The 20,000-nt window shown below is 50.1% G+C and overlaps 1 protein-coding gene across 1 annotated transcript in view; it reads left to right on the plus strand.

Annotated features, from left to right (window-relative positions):
- Positions 1-20,000, plus strand: part of LOC123770509 (nephrin) — a 36,180-nt gene that overhangs the window by 7,383 nt on the left and 8,797 nt on the right. Inside the window, exons 3-22 of the mRNA XM_069301740.1 lie at positions 1,378-1,512; positions 1,900-2,079; positions 2,366-2,518; positions 3,342-3,521; positions 3,657-3,971; positions 4,058-4,177; positions 4,738-4,926; positions 5,760-5,871; positions 6,784-6,959; positions 12,980-13,166; positions 13,237-13,349; positions 14,305-14,407; positions 14,680-14,831; positions 15,120-15,246; positions 15,978-16,123; positions 16,315-16,493; positions 16,881-17,045; positions 17,362-17,475; positions 18,112-18,256; positions 19,265-19,432. Of these exons, the coding sequence (XP_069157841.1) occupies positions 1,378-1,512; positions 1,900-2,079; positions 2,366-2,518; positions 3,342-3,521; positions 3,657-3,971; positions 4,058-4,177; positions 4,738-4,926; positions 5,760-5,871; positions 6,784-6,959; positions 12,980-13,166; positions 13,237-13,349; positions 14,305-14,407; positions 14,680-14,831; positions 15,120-15,246; positions 15,978-16,123; positions 16,315-16,493; positions 16,881-17,045; positions 17,362-17,475; positions 18,112-18,256; positions 19,265-19,432 (3,159 nt within the window). The remainder of the gene's footprint in view (positions 1-1,377; positions 1,513-1,899; positions 2,080-2,365; positions 2,519-3,341; positions 3,522-3,656; positions 3,972-4,057; positions 4,178-4,737; positions 4,927-5,759; positions 5,872-6,783; positions 6,960-12,979; positions 13,167-13,236; positions 13,350-14,304; positions 14,408-14,679; positions 14,832-15,119; positions 15,247-15,977; positions 16,124-16,314; positions 16,494-16,880; positions 17,046-17,361; positions 17,476-18,111; positions 18,257-19,264; positions 19,433-20,000) is intronic.

The following is a 20,000-nucleotide window of genomic DNA, read 5'->3' on the forward strand; positions in this document are numbered from 1 at the left end:
CTGGAGGACCGGGCGAAGAACCTGCTGTACCCAGGCCTCAATAGAGGCGAAAAGTGTGGTGAGAAGGTGGTATTCTAGACCAAGAGGACGTGTGTGGTTGTGTGGTTGTGGTGGTGATTGGGCGGGGAGCAGCAGCAGCTTCAAGAGCAGCGTCAACACGCGCTAAATGTCTGCTTTATGGAGCCTATTGTCAGCAGGCGTGGGCGGCCCCCTCACTGGGCGTGGGCGGCCCCTTACTGGCCGTGGGCGGCCCCCTCACTAGTCACCAGGCGTGGGCGGCCCCTCAGTAGTCACCAACAATTACCGTCCAGTCCAATAGATCTCGCAGTCCTCCAACACTTTCAAATTTTCAAATCTCCACTCAAGACGCGAAGCCGCCGCTGATTGGATACTAAGAGCCAATGGGACGCCGCCTTCCCTGGCTGCCGCAACGGTCTCTTGGCCGTACATCTTTCTTGAAGAAAGTTCAAACAATTCTTCAATGTTCAATGTAGTTTACGAACATTGAACATCACAACCCCAGGGGTAGTATTGTTATTAAAATTCTCTAAGCTCATAAACTGTTTTATAAATAAAAACAGAGCCACCATAATAAGAAAGATGTATAGATTTCGTAAGTGACTGTCGTCTCCGGAGTCTTGTGTTGATGTATTACATCTGGGTAGCTTGTTCTTAATGGTTGTAGTGTCTCTTGCTGCGCTAGTCAGGCAGTAAACAGGTCGTTATCAACTTGTTCACAGGAGCTGAACCTTAAATTGACTGCTGCTGCCTGTCTGTTGTTGACCTATTGACTGCTGCCTGTCTGTTGTTGACCTATTGACTGCTGCCTGTCTGTTGTTGACCTATTGACTGCTGCCTGTCTGAGCCTGGGCGGCAGCTTGTCGAGGTGAATCCAAACCTCCAGTGGAAGACCACTAATGACCCTTGACGTGTCACCATTCACTGCTGGAGGACCACTAATGACCCTTAGCGGGTGTCGTTCAGTAATAACTACTCTTGGCTGAGGTCAACGATCATCCTCACTGACCAGTCATTAGTATTAACGACAATTTACATTTAACATTCCAATTTATACTGAAACTCCTTTTTGGGTGATGACTACCGGAGTGAAATAGGTAATAACTGCTTATTCCGGCCACCAGCGTAACTAAGCCTGTCCCAGTCCGGTTTGTTGTTAGTAAATATTACGATTTATCGCCATCTGTTGGTGGGATTAGTAACTGTGTATCTGAGGTGGATAGATTGTCCACACCTACACTAGCCCCCCACAGGTGTGGACCAGCAGCATACTAACCCCCCCAGGTGTGGACCACCACCCACACTAACCCCCACAGGTGTGGACCACCACCCACACTAACCCCCCACACGTCTCCACAGGTGTGTGCCATCAGCAAGAGTTCAGTGTGAGGCCAGAGAGTGTAGAGGTGCCAGAGGGCGCCGACGTGTTCCTCAGTTGTGTGGTGGACCACCAGGAGGGCAAGGCTCAGTGGACCAAAGATGGCTTCGCTCTAGGTACGACACCTCCCTCTCCCTTCCCTCTCCCTTGCCTCTCTCTACCTCTCTCTACCTCTCCCTGCCTCTCTCTACCTCTCCCTTGCCTCTCTCTACCTCTCTCTACCTCTCCCTCACCTCTCCCTTGCCTCCCTCACCTCTCTCTACCTCTCTCTACCTCTCCCTACCTCTCCCTGCCTCTCTCATCTGAGAGAGAGATTAACCAGTCATCAACCTACTAAGTTATACATGCCAGAGTTATAGAATAGTGATGGGAGAGAGTATGAGCACTACATATGGTGCATAGACTCACTATACTTTGTGGCAGTACTGTGATACCTTCCCCAGACCTGTCCTCACCATACCTGGCGTCTCATGCTACCATTCTTCCACACACCTTCCCTGCAGGATTCGACCGAGGGGTACCTGGGTACCCGCGCTACCAGTACGCCGGGGACCCGGAGATTGGTGAACATCATTTGGTTATTAATGGCGTGACTCTTACCGAAGATGGAGAGTATCAGTGTCAAGTTGGCCCTACTGATACCAGTCCCCCTATCTGGGCCGCTGCCAACGTTACAGTGCTCTGTGAGTACCAGTACCACTATCCTTGACTTGTCACAGTACTGTCATTGTGTTACAGTATCAGCCTCACCTTGTCCCAGTACCTTCCTTATGTCCCAGTACCTTCCTTATGTCCCAGTACCTTCCTAATGTCCCAGTACCTTCCTTATGTCCCAGTACCTTCCTAATGTCCCAGTACCACCCGCAGAGTTTCCGTCAATACCAACCCTCCCGAGTACCAACCTTACTTGTGTGTTTAAGTACTTTACAGAGTAGTAACGTAAGCTTCCTGTGCTGCGGGTGTTGACAGTGGCGCCGACACGGGTGTGGATGGTCGGATGGGGCAAGGAAGCTGTTGTGGAGGTGGTGGAAGGTACCATTCTCACCCTCGAGTGTGTGGTAGAGGATGCTCGACCTCCACCCACCGCTGCTTGGTACAGGGCGGGACTCCTACTCCACCCAGGTCAGTCACTACTCCCAAAGCCAGGTCCCAGGAGCTGGAATTCAGTCCTGCAAGAAATTTTCGGTAAGTAATGTTTCTGTCATGTTTTTGTTGCCTATATCGTTCACGCCCGAAGTCGAAGAGTGTGTTCACGCCCGAAGTCGAAGAGTGGGTTTCACGCCCGAAGTCGAAGAGTGGGTTTCACGCCCGAAGTCAAAGAGTGGGGTTCACGCCTGAAGTCAAAGAGTGGGTTTCACGCCCGAAGTCGAAGAGTGGGTTTCAGGCCCGAAGTCAAAGAGTGGGGTTCACGCCTGAAGTCAAAGAGTGGGTTTCACGCCCGAAGTCGAAGAGTAGGTTTCACGCCCGAAGTCGAAGAGTGGGTTTCACGCCCGAAGTCAAAGAGTGGGGTTCACGCCTGAAGTCAAAAGAGTGGGTTCACGCCCGAAGTCAAAGAGTGGGGTTCACGCCTGAAGTCAAAGAGTGGGGTTCACGCCTGAAGTCAAAAGAGTGGGTTCACGCCCGAAGTCAAAGAGTGGGTTGACGCCCGAAGTCAAAGAGTGGGTTCACGCCCGAAGTCGAAGAGTGGGTTGGCGCCCGAAGTCAAAAAGAGTGGGTTCACTTCCGAAGTCAAAGAGTCACATGCATGTAATAAACTAGTCCTAGGGATTGCTTATATAGACAAATCAGATCAGCTGAGATTTATACTTACTGATCCACATTTAGGAATGACATTTCCAGTGTTCCAATACTCCAACTCTTGGACTTTTAGATGTAAACAAAGGGATTATTTCGTAGGTTGTGCCCATGACACTGACGCATCCTTCCCCACGTCTTCCACACGCAGAGGGCCAAGTGGATCGCGTGGAGCCGTCCACCTCACCTAGACGTTGGAGTGTGAGGAGCCAGGTGAAGGTGTCGGCTACGCCAGGTGACGACGGGCGGATCTTCTCCTGTCAGGCAGTTCACCCGACGCTCAGCCATCTTCACAACACCCTTGTCGCATCTGTCAGCCTCTCTGTCCTCCGTATGTACACCTGTCGCACTCTAGCTAGTTTATTGTGTACTCTATACCTCCCCACAGTAACCTATCTTACCCTACAGTTGCCTCACTAACCCATCTTACCCTACAGTTGCCTCACTAGCCCATTTTACCCTACAGATGCCCCAGGACCTCCAGTTATCACAGGCTACGCCCCAGATGAGATATTACTGGCTGGGGAGCGTCGAACTCTGACCTGCAGGTCGTCAGGCGGTAACCCCCGGCCTTGGGTACTCTGGTACCGCCAGGGACGACTGGTCGACGACACCACGACTACTGTGCGAGGGGGCGACGACCCCCAGGAGGAGCAGAGTGTAGTCAACGATCATCAACTGGCCGTCACGCCGCAGGAAGATGGCGCCATGTATGAATGTCACGTCTCCAGCGATCTCCTAGAGTCCCCCCTCACAGCTAACGTCACTCTCACTGTTTACTGTGAGTCCTAAATATATTATATATATACATTCTTTGTTTACCTTAGGGTAGAGATATGTGAGTTAATGTGTGTGTTTGGTCCACAGACGCCCCGAGCACCGTCACCATCACTGGACCTGCCCAGGTGGAAGCTGGTGGACTCCTGAACCTTACCTGTGAGAGTAGCGACTCGAACCCTCCAGCCTCCCTCACCTGGACCATCCAAGGTGATCCTCCACCACCTGGACCATCCAGGCTGGTCTTGTGTCTTAATATATTCAGGTTTTTGTTTTCACGTAAATCACTTTTATTTTTGGAGGTAATTTGTTGACACTTTTGGGTCAGTGACTCAGAGTATAAGTGTGTGTACGTGAGTATGTGTGTCTATACGTGAGTGGCTTGTGTGTGTATATGTGTTTTGTGTGTGTATATGTGTCTTGTGTGTGTGTATTCATGAGTATCTTGTGTGTGTATAGATGAGTCCTGTGTGTGTGTGTATATGCTTGAGTCCTGAGTGTGTGTGTGTATACATGAGTCCTGTGTGTGTGTGTATATATGAGTCCTGTGTGTGTGTGTATACATGAGTCCTGTGTGTGTGTGTATATACATGAGTCCTGTGTGTGTGTGTGTATACATGAGTCCTGTGTGTGTGTGTATACATGAGTATATTGTGTGTATAGACGAGTATCTGCGATGTTTTTAAGATATTAAACCTATCTAATGCTTCTATCTTAACCTAACCTAACCTAAGCTAACCTATCCCCCACAATCCCCCTATGCCCCCCAGGAGAGCCAGAGGACCGGAGCAAGTCGGTGGTGGGTCGTGATGGTTCAGGTGGGTGGGTGACCTCCACCCACCTCACCCACCAGGTGGTGCCCACCCTCACCAATCTCACCCACGTCACTGTGGAGTGTCGGGCCCTCAACCCCGCCATCGAGCGAGTGGTGAAGAAAGTCACTACCGTCACTCTCATAAGTAAGTTTACTTGTACAAATCCACAAGGGCCGTGACGAGGATTCGAACCTGCGTCCGGGAGCATCCCAGACACTGCCTTAATCGACTGAGCTACGGCAGGGTTAAAAGGATCCAGTAAGTTCAGTAGAACTTCGGTTTCAACCCTTTTAACCCTGTCGTAGCTCAGTCGATTAAGGCAGTGTCTGGGATGCTCCCGGACGCAGGTTCGAATCCTCGTCACGGCCCTTGTGGATTTGTTCATTTGATGCATCACGTTAGTGTGATCTCTGTGTGTGATAAGTTTACTTATACCACTCACATTCACTATGATGCATACGGTAGATCCTTCTAAGTAGCTTTACACATCACACACTTATCTAAGTCAATATGTATTGATGACGCTAGGATAACTTTACACCCATAATGAAGGAATTCTTCACTGTTTCATATATCTATTGTATGTACTTTTGCTTATATTGATAATAATAATATTTTGTTTAACTTTCGTAACTAAGTTCAGACGACTGATAACTAAGTTCAGATCCTTTCTCCCATCTGTGTACACAAATGCAAAATGAGATTATAAACATGGTAAACAAACAAAGGGTGCGGACACAGAAGAAGGTTTGAGATGTAACAACACTCACAGAAACTAAACTATCAGGAACCGTAATAAATACAGTACACCCGCAGAGTTAACATGTAGTACGAATATTAGAAGTACGAGTAGCCCTGGAGTTGTGCTGTTGCTCCGGGACCCCAAAAAAGTAGTATAATCCCTCATAATGAGTTCAATTATGAGTGTTAGAGTTACCTGATGACTTACGTGACTCTGATAACCAGTTGACCCTCAGGACCGGCTGGACGTCCGGTGTTTGAGAGTGAGCTGAGCGAGGCACTGGTCGCCGGCACCATCCTTGACCTGACCTGCGTTAGTGTGGGAGGTCACCCGCCTCCTTCCGTCAGGTACGTCGACACAGGTAACGTTCTGGGGGTCAGGGGTCACGCTTGAGGTCAAGGGTCACGCTTAATGGTGCAGGGAGGAAGTCTGGAGGTCACAGATGACGGCCAGGGAGGTCAGACGATAGCCAGGGGCCTAGAGAAGGCCAGGGGGCCCAGAAATGATAGCCAGGGGCCTAGAGATGGCCAGGGGGCCTAGAGATGATAGCCAGGGGCCTAGAGATGGCCAGGGGGCCTAGAGATGATAGCCAGGGGCCTAGAGATGGCCAGGGGGCCTAGAGATGATAGCCAGGGGCCTAGAGATGGCCAGGGGGCCTAGAGATGATAGCCAGGGGCCTAGAGATGGCCAGGGGGCCTAGAGATGATAGCCAGGGGCCTAGAGATGGCCAGGGGGCCTAGAGATGATAGCCAGGGGCCTAGAGATGGCCAGGGGGCCTAGAGATGATAGCCAGGGGCCTAGAGATGGCCAGGGGGCCTAGAGATGATAGCCAGGGGGCCTAGAGATGGCCAGGGGGCCTAGAGATGATAGCCAGGGGCCTAGAGATGGCCAGGGGGCCTAGAGATGATAGCCAGGGGGCCTAGAGATGGCCAGGGAGCCCAGAAATGATAGCCAGGGGCCTAGAGATGGCCAGGGGGCCTAGAGATGATAGCCAGGGGCCTAGAGATGGCCAGGGGGCCTAGAGATGATAGCCAGGGGGCCTAGAGATTGCCAGGGAGCCCAGAAATGATAGCCAGGGGCCTAGAGATGGCCAGGGAGCCCAGAAATGATAGCCAGGGGCCTAGAGATGGCCAGGGAGCCCAGAAATGATAGCCAGGGGCTAAAGATGGGGGACATTGACTAAGAGGCAAGAGGCATGACGTGACACATGTGTCTCCCTGTGTGTGTGTGTGTCTCTCACTGTGACGTGTCCCTGACAGGGTGTACAAGGGGGAGCAAGAGATGGCCGCCGAGGTCACCCTTGAGGGTGGAGTGAGCAAGGCCGTGCTGGAGGTGGAGGTCCAACCGGCCGATAACGGTGTGGAAGTGAAGTGTGAGGTTCACAACCCGGCCACCCTCACACCGCTCCTCACCTCTCACAACCTCTCCGTCCTCTGTGAGTACTGCTCTTGTTGTTAAACATTCGCTACTAGGAACAAAAAGTTCCAAGCAGCACGGGCTATGGTGAGCCCGTAGTGGACTTTTTTCTTCTGTGAGTACTGCTGCGCCCTTAGCCTGCACGCTGCCTTGTTCTAGTGGTAGTCGTAGTGGGGGTTATCTTGAGGTTATCTTGAGATGATTTCGGGGCTTTAGTGTCCCCGCGGCCCGGTCCTCGACCAGGTCTCCACCCCCCAGGAAGCAGCTTGTGACAGCTGACTAACACCCAGGTACCTATTTTACTGCTAGGTAACAGGGGCATTGGATGAAAAAAACTGTTCATTGTTTCTCACCGGCGCCTGGGATCGAACCCAGGACCACAGGATCACAAGTCCAGCGTGCTGTCCGCTCGGCCGACCGGCTCCCGGTAGACGTAGTTATCGTAGTATGAACCAGGCTGTGACTCATACGTCAAGCTGCGACCAGCCGCGTTCAACAACCTGGTTGATCAGGCCAGCAACCAGGAGGCCTGGTCGAGGACCGGGCCGCGGGGCCGCTAAGCCCCGGAACAACAGCAAGGTATAGTGGCAGTACTAGCACAGTGATCTTCCCAGCAATTAGTACAAGAAATCTATACATTTCTAACAGTATGATGGAGTCGGTCGGCCGAGCGGACAGAACGCTGTATTTGTGATCCTGTGGTCCTGGGTTCGATCCCAGGCGCCGGCGAGAAACAATGAACAGAGTTTTTTTCATCCAATGCCCCTGTTACCTAGCAGTAAAATAAGTACCTGGGTGTGAGTCAGCTGTCACAAGCTGCTTCCTGGAGGGTGGAGGCCTGGTCGAGGACCGGGCCGCGGGGACACTAAAGCCCCGAAATCATCTCAAGATAACCTCAAGATAACCATTTCCTGTGTGGTAGGGCCAGAGATCACTATGATATAACACCGATATAAAACCATTCAAACTTTATAACTCTCAAAAGTTCTCAGCAAACTTTCTTATCACAGAGAAAACTTAAGTCTTTAAAAAAGGTATTTAGAAAATGTTGGAAATTGCCTCCGAGTGTACGATAAGTCTTTTATTTTGACATTTGGAGATTGTCTGCATTTTTAGGCAGACTTCGTAAGGCCGCTTCTGCAGACTTTCTCTTATTATCTCTTTGTTTGTGTCTCTGTCTGCCTTAGTTGGTCTCTGTCTGCCTTAGTTGCTCTCTGTCTGCCTTAGTTGCTCTCTGTCTGCCTTAGTTGCTCTCTGTCTGCCTTAGTTGGTCTCTGTCTGCCTTAGTTGGTCTCTGTCTGCCTTAGTTGGTCTCTGTCTGCCTTAGTTGGTCTCTGTCTGCCTTAGTTGGTCTCTGTCTGCCTTAGTTGGTCTCTGTCTGCCTTAGTTGGTCTCTGTCTGCCTTAGTTGGTCTCTGTCTGCCTTAGTTGGTCTCTGTCTGCCTTAGTTGGTCTCTGTCTGCCTTAGTTGGTCTCTGTCTGCCTTAGTTGCTCTCTGTCTGCCTTAGTTGCTCTCTGTCTGCCTTAGTTGGTCTCTGTCTGCCTTAGTTGGTCTCTGTCTGCCTTAGTTGCTCTCTGTCTGCCTTAGTTGCTCTCTGTCTGCCTTAGTTGCTCTCTGTCTGCCTTAGTTGTTCTCTGTCTGCCTTAGTTGCTCTCTGTCTGCCTTAGTTGGTCTCTGTCTGCCTTAGTTGGTCTCTGTCTGCCTTAGTTGGTCTCTGTCTGCCTTAGTTGGTCTCTGTCTGCCTTAGTTGCTCTCTGTCTGCCTTAGTTGCTCTGTCTGCCTTAGTTGGTCTCTGTCTGCCTTAGTTGCTCTCTGTCTGCCTTAGTTGGTCTCTGTCTGCCTTAGTTGGTCTCTGTCTGCCTTAGTTGGTCTCTGTCTGCCTTAGTTGGTCTCTGTCTGCCTTAGTTGGTCTCTGTCTGCCTTAGTTGGTCTCTGTCTGCCTTAGTTGGTCTCTGTCTGCCTTAGTTGCTCTCTGTCTGCCTTAGTTGGTCTCTGTCTGCCTTAGTTGGTCTCTGTCTGCCTTAGTTGGTCTCTGTCTGCCTTAGTTGGTCTCTGTCTGCCTTAGTTGCTCTCTGTCTGCCTTAGTTGCTCTCTGTCTGCCTTAGTTGGTCTCTGTCTGCCTTAGTTGGTCTCTGTCTGCCTTAGTTGGTCTCTGTCTGCCTTAGTTGGTCTCTGTCTGCCTTAGTTGGTCTCTGTCTGCCTTAGTTGCTCTCTGTCTGCCTTAGTTGGTCTCTGTCTGCCTTAGTTGGTCTCTGTCTGCCTTAGTTGGTCTCTGTCTGCCTTAGTTGGTCTCTGTCTGCCTTAGTTGGTCTCTGTCTGCCTTAGTTGGTCTCTGTCTGCCTTAGTTGCTCTCTGTCTGCCTTAGTTGGTCTCTGTCTGCCTTAGTTGGTCTCTGTCTGCCTTAGTTGGTCTCTGTCTGCCTTAGTTGCTCTCTGTCTGCCTTAGTTGGTCTCTGTCTGCCTTAGTTGGTCTCTGTCTGCCTTAGTTGGTCTCTGTCTGCCTTAGTTGCTCTCTGTCTGCCTTAGTTGCTCTCTGTCTGCCTTAGTTGCTCTCTGTCTGCCTTAGTTGGTCTCTGTCTGCCTTAGTTGGTCTCTGTCTGCCTTAGTTGGTCTCTGTCTGCCTTAGTTGGTCTCTGTCTGCCTTAGTTGGTCTCTGTCTGCCTTAGTTGGTCTCTGTCTGCCTTAGTTGGTCTCTGTCTGCCTTAGTTGGTCTCTGTCTGCCTTAGTTGGTCTCTGTCTGCCTTAGTTGGTCTCTGTCTGCCTTAGTTGGTCTCTGTCTGCCTTAGTTGGTCTCTGTCTGCCTTATTTGCTCTCTGTCTGCCTTAGTTGGTCTCTGTCTGCCTTAGTTGGTCTCTGTCTGCCTTAGTTGGTCTCTGTCTGCCTTAGTGCCTGTGTCTGTCTCTCTTATTTGATGTGCTTGTGTGTGTGAGTATGTGTTTGAGTGGCCGTACCCTTCCCCCACAGTAACCTGACTTACCCACACTGTAACCTGACTTACCCACACAGTAACCTGACTTACCCACACTGTAACCTGACTTACCCCCCCTGTAACCTGACTTACCCCCCTGTAACCTGACTTACCCACACTGTAACCTGACTTACCCACACTGTAACCTGACTTACCCCCACTGTAACCTGACTTACCCACACTGTAACCTGACTTACCCCCCTGTAACCTGACTTACCCACACTGTAACCTGACTTACCCACACTGTAACCTGACTTACCCACACTGTAACCTGACTTACCCCCCTGTAACCTGACTTACCCCCCTGTAACCTGACTTACCCACACTGTAACCTGACTTACCCACACTGTAACCTGACTTACCCCCACTGTAACCTGACTTACCCCCCACAGTAACCTGACTTACCCACACTGTAACCTGACTTACCCACACTGTAACCTGACTTACCCACACTGTAACCTGACTTACCCACACTGTAACCTGACTTACCCACACTGTAACCTTGCTAAGTCAGCTTGCAGAAAACCAGTGGTAGAAATTGATATGGGTGTTTCATTAGCAGTGACAAAGAGAATACTTAAACAAATATCTAATGAAAATCTCACCGACCTAACAAATTCTCAAAGACCTGAAAGTTGTAGCATTAAATATTATGATAGATATCGTGAGGAGACATTCACATATGGGACTAATAGAACAAGAACCCGGCAATGTGATGTTATAGTGGCCAGAATACGCCTGGGATATAGACGTATCTGGCAGCTTTCTCAAAACCCAAATGTCGAGTACACAATGTGTCAACTTTGTGAAAGAGAAAACATGCACTCTCTTGAACATTATATTGTAGAATGTCCCATACTGACTGACTTTCGCCCTCCTGGGCTAAGGTATGCTGAACTCTGTAGTTACTATATGAGTACTGGAACACTTGATGATATATTGGACTTGTACCCAAAATTGACCATGTAATGTATCAATTATACAATGTATGTATGTGATGTAACTATATAACCTGAGCTTGTAAAAGCACCTTCATCACCTTCAGTGATTAAGTGCTTAACTGCACACTAGTTTCTTTATCAGCTACCTCACCCTGTCAGGGTAAATGAGACAAATGTATGTGAATGCATGTATGTGTGTATATATGTATGTGTATGTGTGTGTGTGTATGTATATGTATGGGTATAAAGCATATATGGAAGCTGATCAGAATTACATTTCACCTTTGTGAATGTACATTAATGACACTATGTAAAAGACACATCTAATACTTTATGTAGGGCGTACGTAAATCTGTGTATCTTTGTATTTACGTATGTAGGTTAGCTTAGCATTTTAAAAGCACCGAATCACCTTCTGTGGTTGAGTGTTCAATAAACCCTTGAACTATATGTTTAACACATCTCTAACCCTGTCCATGGAGGACAGAAGAAAATGTATATATGCTGGTTAGCATTGTAAATGTCTGGCCACGTCTGCGGTAGAAAAAAAAAAAAAAAAAAAAAAAAAAAAAAAAAAAAAAAAAAAAACTGTAACCTGACTTACCCCCCACAGTAACCTGACTTACCCCCACAGTAACCTGACTTACCCCCACAGTAACCTGACTTACCCCCACAGTAACCTGACTTACCCCCCACAGTAACCTGACTTACCCCCACAGTAACCTGACTTACCCCCACAGTAACCTGACTTACCCACACTGTAACCTGACTTACCCCCACAGTAACCTGACTTACCCCCACAGTAACCTGACTTACCCCCACAGTAACCTGACTTACCCACACTGTAACCTGACTTACCCCCACAGTAACCTGACTTACCCCCACAGTAACCTGACTTACCCCCACAGTAACCTGACTTACCCCCACAGTAACCTGACTTACCCACACTGTAACCTGACTTACCCCCACAGTAACCTGACTTACCCCCACAGTAACCTGACTTACCCACACTGTAACCTGACTTACCCCCACAGTAACCTGACTTACCCACACTGTAACCTGACTTACCCCCACAGTAACCTGACTTACCCCCACAGTAACCTGACTTACCCCCACAGTAACCTGACTTACCCCCCACAGTAACCTGACTTACCCCCACAGTAACCTGACTTACCCCCCACAGTAACCTGACTTACCCCCACAGTAACCTGACTTACCCCCACAGTAACCTGACTTACCCCCACAGTAACCTGACTTACCCCCCACAGTAACCTGACTTACCCCCACAGTAACCTGACTTACCCACACTGTAACCTGACTTACCCCCACAGTAACCTGACTTACCCCCACAGTAACCTGACTTACCCCCACAGTAACCTGACTTACCCACACTGTAACCTGACTTACCCCCACAGTAACCTGACTTACCCCCACAGTAACCTGACTTACCCCCACAGTAACCTGACTTACCCCCACAGTAACCTGACTTACCCCCACAGTAACCTGACTTACCCCCACAGTAACCTGACTTACCCCCCCTGTAACCTGACTTACCCCCACAGTAACCTGACTTACCCCCCCTGTAACCTGACTTACCCCCACAGTAACCTGACTTACCCCCACAGTAACCTGACTTACCCCCACAGTAACCTGACTTACCCCCACAGTAACCTGACTTACCCCCACAGTAACCTGACTTACCCCCACAGTAACCTGACTTACCCCCACAGTAACCTGACTTACCCCCCCTGTAACCTGACTTACCCCCACAGTAACCTGACTTACCCCCACAGTAACCTGACTTACCCCCACAGTAACCTGACTTACCCCCACAGTAACCTGACTTACCCACACTGTAACCTGACTTACCCCCACAGTAACCTGACTTACCCCCACAGTAACCTGACTTACCCCCACAGTAACCTGACTTACCCCCACAGTAACCTGACTTACCCCCACAGTAACCTAACTTACCCCCACAGTAACCTGACTTACCCCCCCTGTAACCTGACTTACCCCCACAGTAACCTGACTTACCCCCACAGTAACCTGACTTACCCCCCCTGTAACCTGACTTACCCCCACAGTAACCTGACTTACCCCCACAGTAACCTGACTTCCCCACCCACAGTTCCGCCGTGGGAGGTGACTGGCAGCGTGCGGCCCAGCACAGTCGAGGAAGATCAGGTTGTGACCCTCACCTGCGACACCTCCTCAAGTCTCCCGCCCTCAAGCATCACCTGGAGGTCACAGAAGGCCACCCTCCAGGGCGCCGTCGTCACCACCACTCCGGGACTCTACGGCGGCACTCACACTAGGTGCGTTAATGAGAGAGTGAGAGAGAGTGTGTGAGTGACAATGCTTCATCTAACAATCTCTCCTTCACAGGTCGGAGCTGCAGGTGTCGACTACAGCTGAAGATAATGGGCGAAGCTTCACTTGTGAGGCCAATAATGGTCTGGGAGTGGTCCTCGATGCCAAGCTGGTCCTCAATGTGCTCCGTGAGTACGACGTTCACATCCTGCATGTTCAACATAGCGGGGACTCGCTACACCTCTTATCCTTTGACTTACGACACGTGTTCCCTTCATCTGGAGCCAGATTCACGAAGCAATTACTTACGCAAGCACTTACGAACCTGTCCATCTTTCCTCAATCTTTGGCGGCTTTGTTTACAATTATTAAACAGTTAATGAGCTCGGAAGCACCAGGAGGCTGTTTATAACAATAACAACAGTTGATTGGCAAGTTTTCCTGCTTGTAAACTGTTTAATAAATGTAACCAAAGCCGTCAAAGATTGAGGAAAGATGTATAAGGGCCAGATTCACGAAAGAAGTTACGCAAGCACTTACGAACGTGTACATCTTTCCTCAATCTTTGACGGCTTTGGTTACATTAAACAGTTTACAAGCATGAAAACTTGCCAATCAACTGTTGTTATTGTTATAAACAGCCTCCTGGTGCTTCGGAGCTCATTAACTGTTTAATAATTGTAAACAAAGCCGCCAAAGATTGAGAAAAGATGGACAGCTTCGTAAGTGATTGCGTAACTGCTTCGTGAATCTGGCCCCAACCCCCACACAACTTATCTAGCACCCCCTCCCCCCTCCCCCCCCCACCAAGGACGCCATCCTCTCCTCAGTTGGTCCAACAATAAATGCTTTATATGTCTTAATTTGTAATTAATGTGTGTTTACGAAAATAGGATTAAATATAATCATGTTAATATATACGAGGAATAGTTGTTTGATAAATATAGTTTGTTAGTTTGTTTATATTTGACCGAAATATAGTTGTGTGTGTGTGTGTGTGTGTGTGTGTACGCACCTAGTTGTGCTTGCGGGGGTTGAGCTCTGGCTCTTTGGTCCCGCCTCTCAACTGTCAATCAACTATGTGTGTGTGTGTACGTATTTGTGTATGTATAAACGGGGACTAACGTACACCCCCCCCCCCAGACTCACCAGTATGGGTGGTACGACCAGCTGAACACCTGGACGTGTACGAGGGCGCCCAATTGGTCATTACCGCCTCCGCCGCCGCCAACCCTGGACCCCTCAGGTATACATGTCTCATACACGTTGTATAACACGTCTCATACACGTATACTTCCTTTCCCAGCACTCTGCCGAGGCTCCAGCAGGTCATACAAACTCTGCTCTTCCAGCAGACACCTCCTCAGTCATGTATAAACATTCTAAAAGTATGTATCAGTGTATAACACAGTATAATACATGATAGAGTACTCCTGCCCCAAGTAAAGGCGGACAGGTACGTCGAGGCAGGTAAATAATCCCGGTACTAGAGGGTACAGGTACCTGGTACCCCTCCAGGTACTGGTGGAGGCGCGGAGAGGTGACCCTGGAGGCTACTGAAGGGGAGCTGAGACTTGGCGCCGTCAACAGGGACGTCTCCGGCAACTATTCCGTCAACGCTTATAACCCCAGGGGCGCTGTCAACGCCTCTTTCCTCCTGAACGTTATGTGTGAGTATCCCTTAGGGACAGGGGCCTACTGGTAGGATAGGGGACAGAGGGACTACTCGTAGGATAGAGACAACTTAGATAACAACATTAGTCTAAAACCTTACACCTCACAAGTCATATCTATGATGGAGTACTAGCTTGGGATTTCTACCATGAACCTTTCTACCTCTGCTTGACAAAATGATAGACAGAAACCTGCTCGCTTGACCTATGCTCTTGATAATGTTGACAAGAGTCAGCGAAACGCGTCTCTTTGTAACACTTGCTTAAAGTTTTATTGTTCAACAGACGGACCTGAGAATATTGAGTCGGCAGAGAGAGTGACTGTGGGAGAGGGAGGGGCGGCCACCCTTCAGTGTTCTGCTACTGGTAACCCACCGCCCACTCTCACATGGACCAGGCACACCCACAACAGGTGAGCCACACTCTCACATGGACCTGGCACGCCCACAACAGGTGAGCCACACCCACACATGGACCAGGCACGCCCACAACAGGTGAGCCACACTCTCACATGGACCAGGCACGCCCACAACAGGTGAGCCACACTCTCACATGGACCAGGCACGCCCACAACAGGTGAGCCACACTCTCACATGGACCAGGCACGCCCACAACAGGTGAGCCACACTCTCACATGGACCAGGCACGCCCACAACAGGTGAGCCACACTCTCACATGGACCAGGCACGCCCACAACAGGTGAGCCACACTCTCACATGGACCAGGCACGCCCACAACAGGTGAGCCACACTCTCACATGGACCAGGTACACCCACAACAGGTGAGCCACACCCACACATGGACCAGGTACACCCACAACAGGTGAGCCACACCCACACATGGACCAGGTACACCCACAACAGGTGAGCCACACCCACACATGGACCAGGTACACCCACAACAGGTGAGCCACACCCACACATGGACCAGGTACACCCACAACAGGTGAGCCACACCCACACATGGACCAGGTACACCCACAACAGGTGAGCCACACCCGGCCACGTACACCACACCTCTCACTACTCACAATGTCCCAGTACCAACCAGTCTATCATACGTGTCATACACACACCTCCAGTACTGACATAAATACACCAATGTTTGTATGATTGTAATGACCTTCCCCCCCCCTACCCACAGCACGGCAGAGACCCTGAGCACGGGCGTGGGCGTGGCACGCCTAGTGCTGGAAGAGGCGACGTGGGCGGCCACGGGCGTGTATCTCTGCCACGCCTCAAACCTGGTGTCCTCTCCTCCGCCCGTCAAGACCAAAGTTATCGTCACCCGTGAGTCGACACCTTCTTTATGACAGTATCCCACACTGTATGACACTGTATCCCACACTGTATGACTGTGTATCCCACAGTGTATGACAGTGTTGTCTCTATACTGATCAATACTGTCCCTCTGGTTGAGAGTACTGACGCAGGTTTGAGAGACGGGGACATGGTCACTAATACTTCGTGTGTTGACTTAGAGGCTCCGACGGTGGCTACGGAGGATGGTGGAGCGTTGGGGGCGTCGTGGGCGGCTGTGGGCGGCGAGGGGCGGCTGGTGTGTCGTGTGAGGGCCGCTCCGGCACCCACCTTCGTCTGGACCACCCATAATGGGCGGATACTTGACACTAGTGAGAAGTATGTCATCCACGACCCCCAGGTGGGTGAACTGTCTCTCTCTGTCTGTCTGTCTCTGTGTCTCTGTGTGTGTCTCTCTCTCTCTCTCTCTCTCTCTCTCTCTCTCTCTCTCTCTCTCTCTCTCTCTCTCTCTCTCTCTCTCTCTCTCTCTCTCTCTCTCTCTCTCTCTCTCTCTCTCTCTCTCTCTCTCTCTCTCTCTCTCTCTCTCTCTCTCTCTCTCTCTCTCTCTCTCTCTCTCTCCCTCTCTCTCTCTCTCTCTCTCTCTCTCTGTCTCTCTGTGTGTGTGTGTGTGTGTGTGTCTCTCTCTCTCATCTATACTAACAGCATCTTAGCATCATCAGTGACTGCCTGTCAGTATACGGGAGACGTCACATATGAGAGTATTACAGTGAGAGTGTATCACCAGCAGCTGGTGGACGGGCTGGTGGTGTGGGCGGGGGTGCTGGAGGTGCGGGCGGTCACCACGGAGGACTACGCCCACTATATCTGTACCGCCCACAACCCCCTGGGCTCCGACGCCGCCCATATCGCTCTCCATCCGCCCGCACGCCCGCACACTCCCTTCAACTTCACCGTAAGGGTGTCTATGAGTCATTGTAGATTAGTAGTATGTCAATATATATGTGGAATATGAGACTATATGTGAGTTATATGTGGTAGCGAAGTGTTGGTGTTTGACACGTGTGAGATAGAATGTTTGTAAACAAACTCTGTCTCTCACCTTCTCTCCAAGTAGTTGCGTCCCTCTCAATCCCATCCCAAATCCTTATCCTGACCGCCTTCCCAGGGCTATATAGTCGTCGTGGCTTGGCGCTTTCCCCTTGATAACTCTCTCTCTCTCTCTCTCACCTTCTCTCACTTCTCACTTGTCACCGCTCTCTCTCCCTCAGGTGACGAATATGACTCAGTCGTCGGTGTCTCTGGCCTGGACGCCGAACTTCAGTGGTGGTCTTCCTCGGGGCTACACCGTGAGGTACCGACCAGCAGGTACCATGAACTATCAGGTATGGGGAGGACAGGTACCGTCCAGCAGGTACCATGAACTATCAGGTATGGGGAGGACAGGTATCATGAACTACCAGGTATGGGGAGGACAGGTACCGTCAACTACCAGGTATGGGGAAGACAGGTACCATGAACTGCCAGGTATGGGGAGGACAGGTACCACCAACTACCAGGTATGGGGAAGACAGGTACCATGAACTGCCAGGTATGGGGAGGACAGGTACCACCAACTACCAGGTATGGGGAGGACAGGTACCACCAACTACCAGGTATGGGGAGGACAGGTACCATGAACTACCAGGTATGGGGAGGACAGGTACCATGAACTGCCAGGTATGGGGAGGACAGGTACCATCCAGCAGGTACCACCAAGTACCAGGATGTTGAAAGAGATAAACACAAGACAAGATGATCCCAAAATCTTTTTTCCGTACATCTACATAACGTTTGATTCACTGACATATAAATAACTGATATATACAATTTTAGCACTAAACTAGCAGGAACTGGCTATAAATAATATATAGGAACCGCCTATAAATAATGGATATATATATATAGAGTTTTAGCACTTAAGAAGTTTGAGATATCATCCAGGAAATATGGAATGTTTCATAGTTATTTTCTTGTTGCAGTTTGTGGAGATCTCCGGAGGTCATACAGCCGGGACGACCCTAGGAGGGCTGAGGGCCGGAGCTGAGTACTTCTTCAGTATCATGGCTAGGAACGACCAAGGCGTCTCTGAGTACCTCTCTCCGCCTCTCCTAGTCACCCTCCATGGTCAGTGTCTACCCTCCATGGTCACCCTCCATGGTCACCCTCCATGGTCACCCTCCATGGTCACCCTCCATGGTCAGTGTCTACCCTCCATGGTCACCCTCCATGTTCACCCTCCATGGTCAGTGTCTACCCTCCATGGTCACCCTCCATGGTCACCCTCCATGGTCACCCTCCATGGTCAGTGTCTACCCTCCATGGTCACCCTCCATGTTCACCCTCCATGGTCAGTGTCTACCCTCCATGGTCACCCTCCATGGTCACCCTCCATGGTCAGTGTCTACCCTCCATGGTCACCCTCCATGTTCACCCTCCATGGTCAGTGTCTACCCTCCATGGTCACCCTCCATGGTCACCCTCCATGGTCACCCTCCATGGTCACCCTCCATGGTCACCCTCCATGGTCAGTGTCTACTCTCCATGGTCACCCTCCATGTTCACCCTCCATGGTCAGTGTCTACCCTCCATGGTCACCCTCCATGGTCACCCTCCATGGTCACCCTCCATGTTCACCCTCCATGGTCAGTGTCTACCCTCCATGGTCACCCTCCATGGTCACCCTCCATGGTCACCCTCCATGGTCAGTGTCTACCCTCCATGGTCACCCTCCATGGTCACCCTCCATGGTCACTGTCCACCAGACATCCTGGGACGGCTTAACCAAAATCAGTCCGGATCTCATAAACCTGGTCTCCAAAATTCTTCAAATGTCCTGACGTTTGAGCTCTTTCCTTGCTTGGACTTATTGTAAACTCGTAACAAGTTCTTTATTTGATAGTTTACGTTGGTACAACGTTGTAATACCATGTTGGTACGACATAGTAATACCTTGACTTTGGTACAACTTTTCAGTACTTTGACACAGCGTTTTGATAGCCTGACAATGGTACAACAGTAATACCTTGACTTTGGTACAACATTGTATCATCTTGACGTTAAAAAAGTTGCATTTTTGCATGGAAGGTGAGTGCTCTTTCCTTTGAGGAGTAAGGTATGTGTGTGTGTGTACAGGTGTGTCCAGCAGCAGCAGCAGCAGCAGCAGCAGCAGCAGCAGGTGGCGCGTCCCTCGCCTCATACTGCTGATCATGACACTAACTGGAGCAGCTCTGCTGGTCCTCAACATCGCTATCATCGCCTGCTTCGTCCGTCGGCGGCGCTCCATCACCAGGCACTCCTCAGGTCAGACTAGGGGCTCCATGTCAGCAGCCTCACCTTCATTGGTTATAATAAATAGTTCGGTTTCATAGGGAACTTTTGGGAGTGTGACGCAACTCTTACCAAGATTCATTCGTGAATCTTGGGTCACACTCACATGACTCGCTCTCACTTAACTAGAACACGTATAATTCTAATGAGAATTGTTGGAGACACAGGGCAAACTTCGACGACCTTGGGGCGGGATTCAGGTGAGACTCTAGTGATATTCAGATGTTGACCAGACCACACACTAGAAAGTGAAGGAACGACGACGTTTCGGTCCGTCCTGGACCATTCACAAGTTGATTGTCGACTTGAGAATGGTCCTGGACGGACCGAAACGTCGTCATCCCTTCACTATCTAGTGTGTGGTCTGGTCAACATATTTCAGCCACGTTATTGTGACTCTTCGTCTGTATATTCAGATGAGAGACAATCTGGGAAATAATGAAACAGACTCTGAGATTCTTTTTGAACTTGGCTTACCTCCTTGATGTCTCACAATGATATTACCAATCCTAAATGTAAATTTTCCTGCCCGAAACGCTTT

Source organism: Procambarus clarkii, chromosome 46, assembly GCF_040958095.1.
Source record: "Procambarus clarkii isolate CNS0578487 chromosome 46, FALCON_Pclarkii_2.0, whole genome shotgun sequence".
NCBI lineage: Eukaryota > Metazoa > Arthropoda > Malacostraca > Decapoda > Cambaridae > Procambarus > Procambarus clarkii.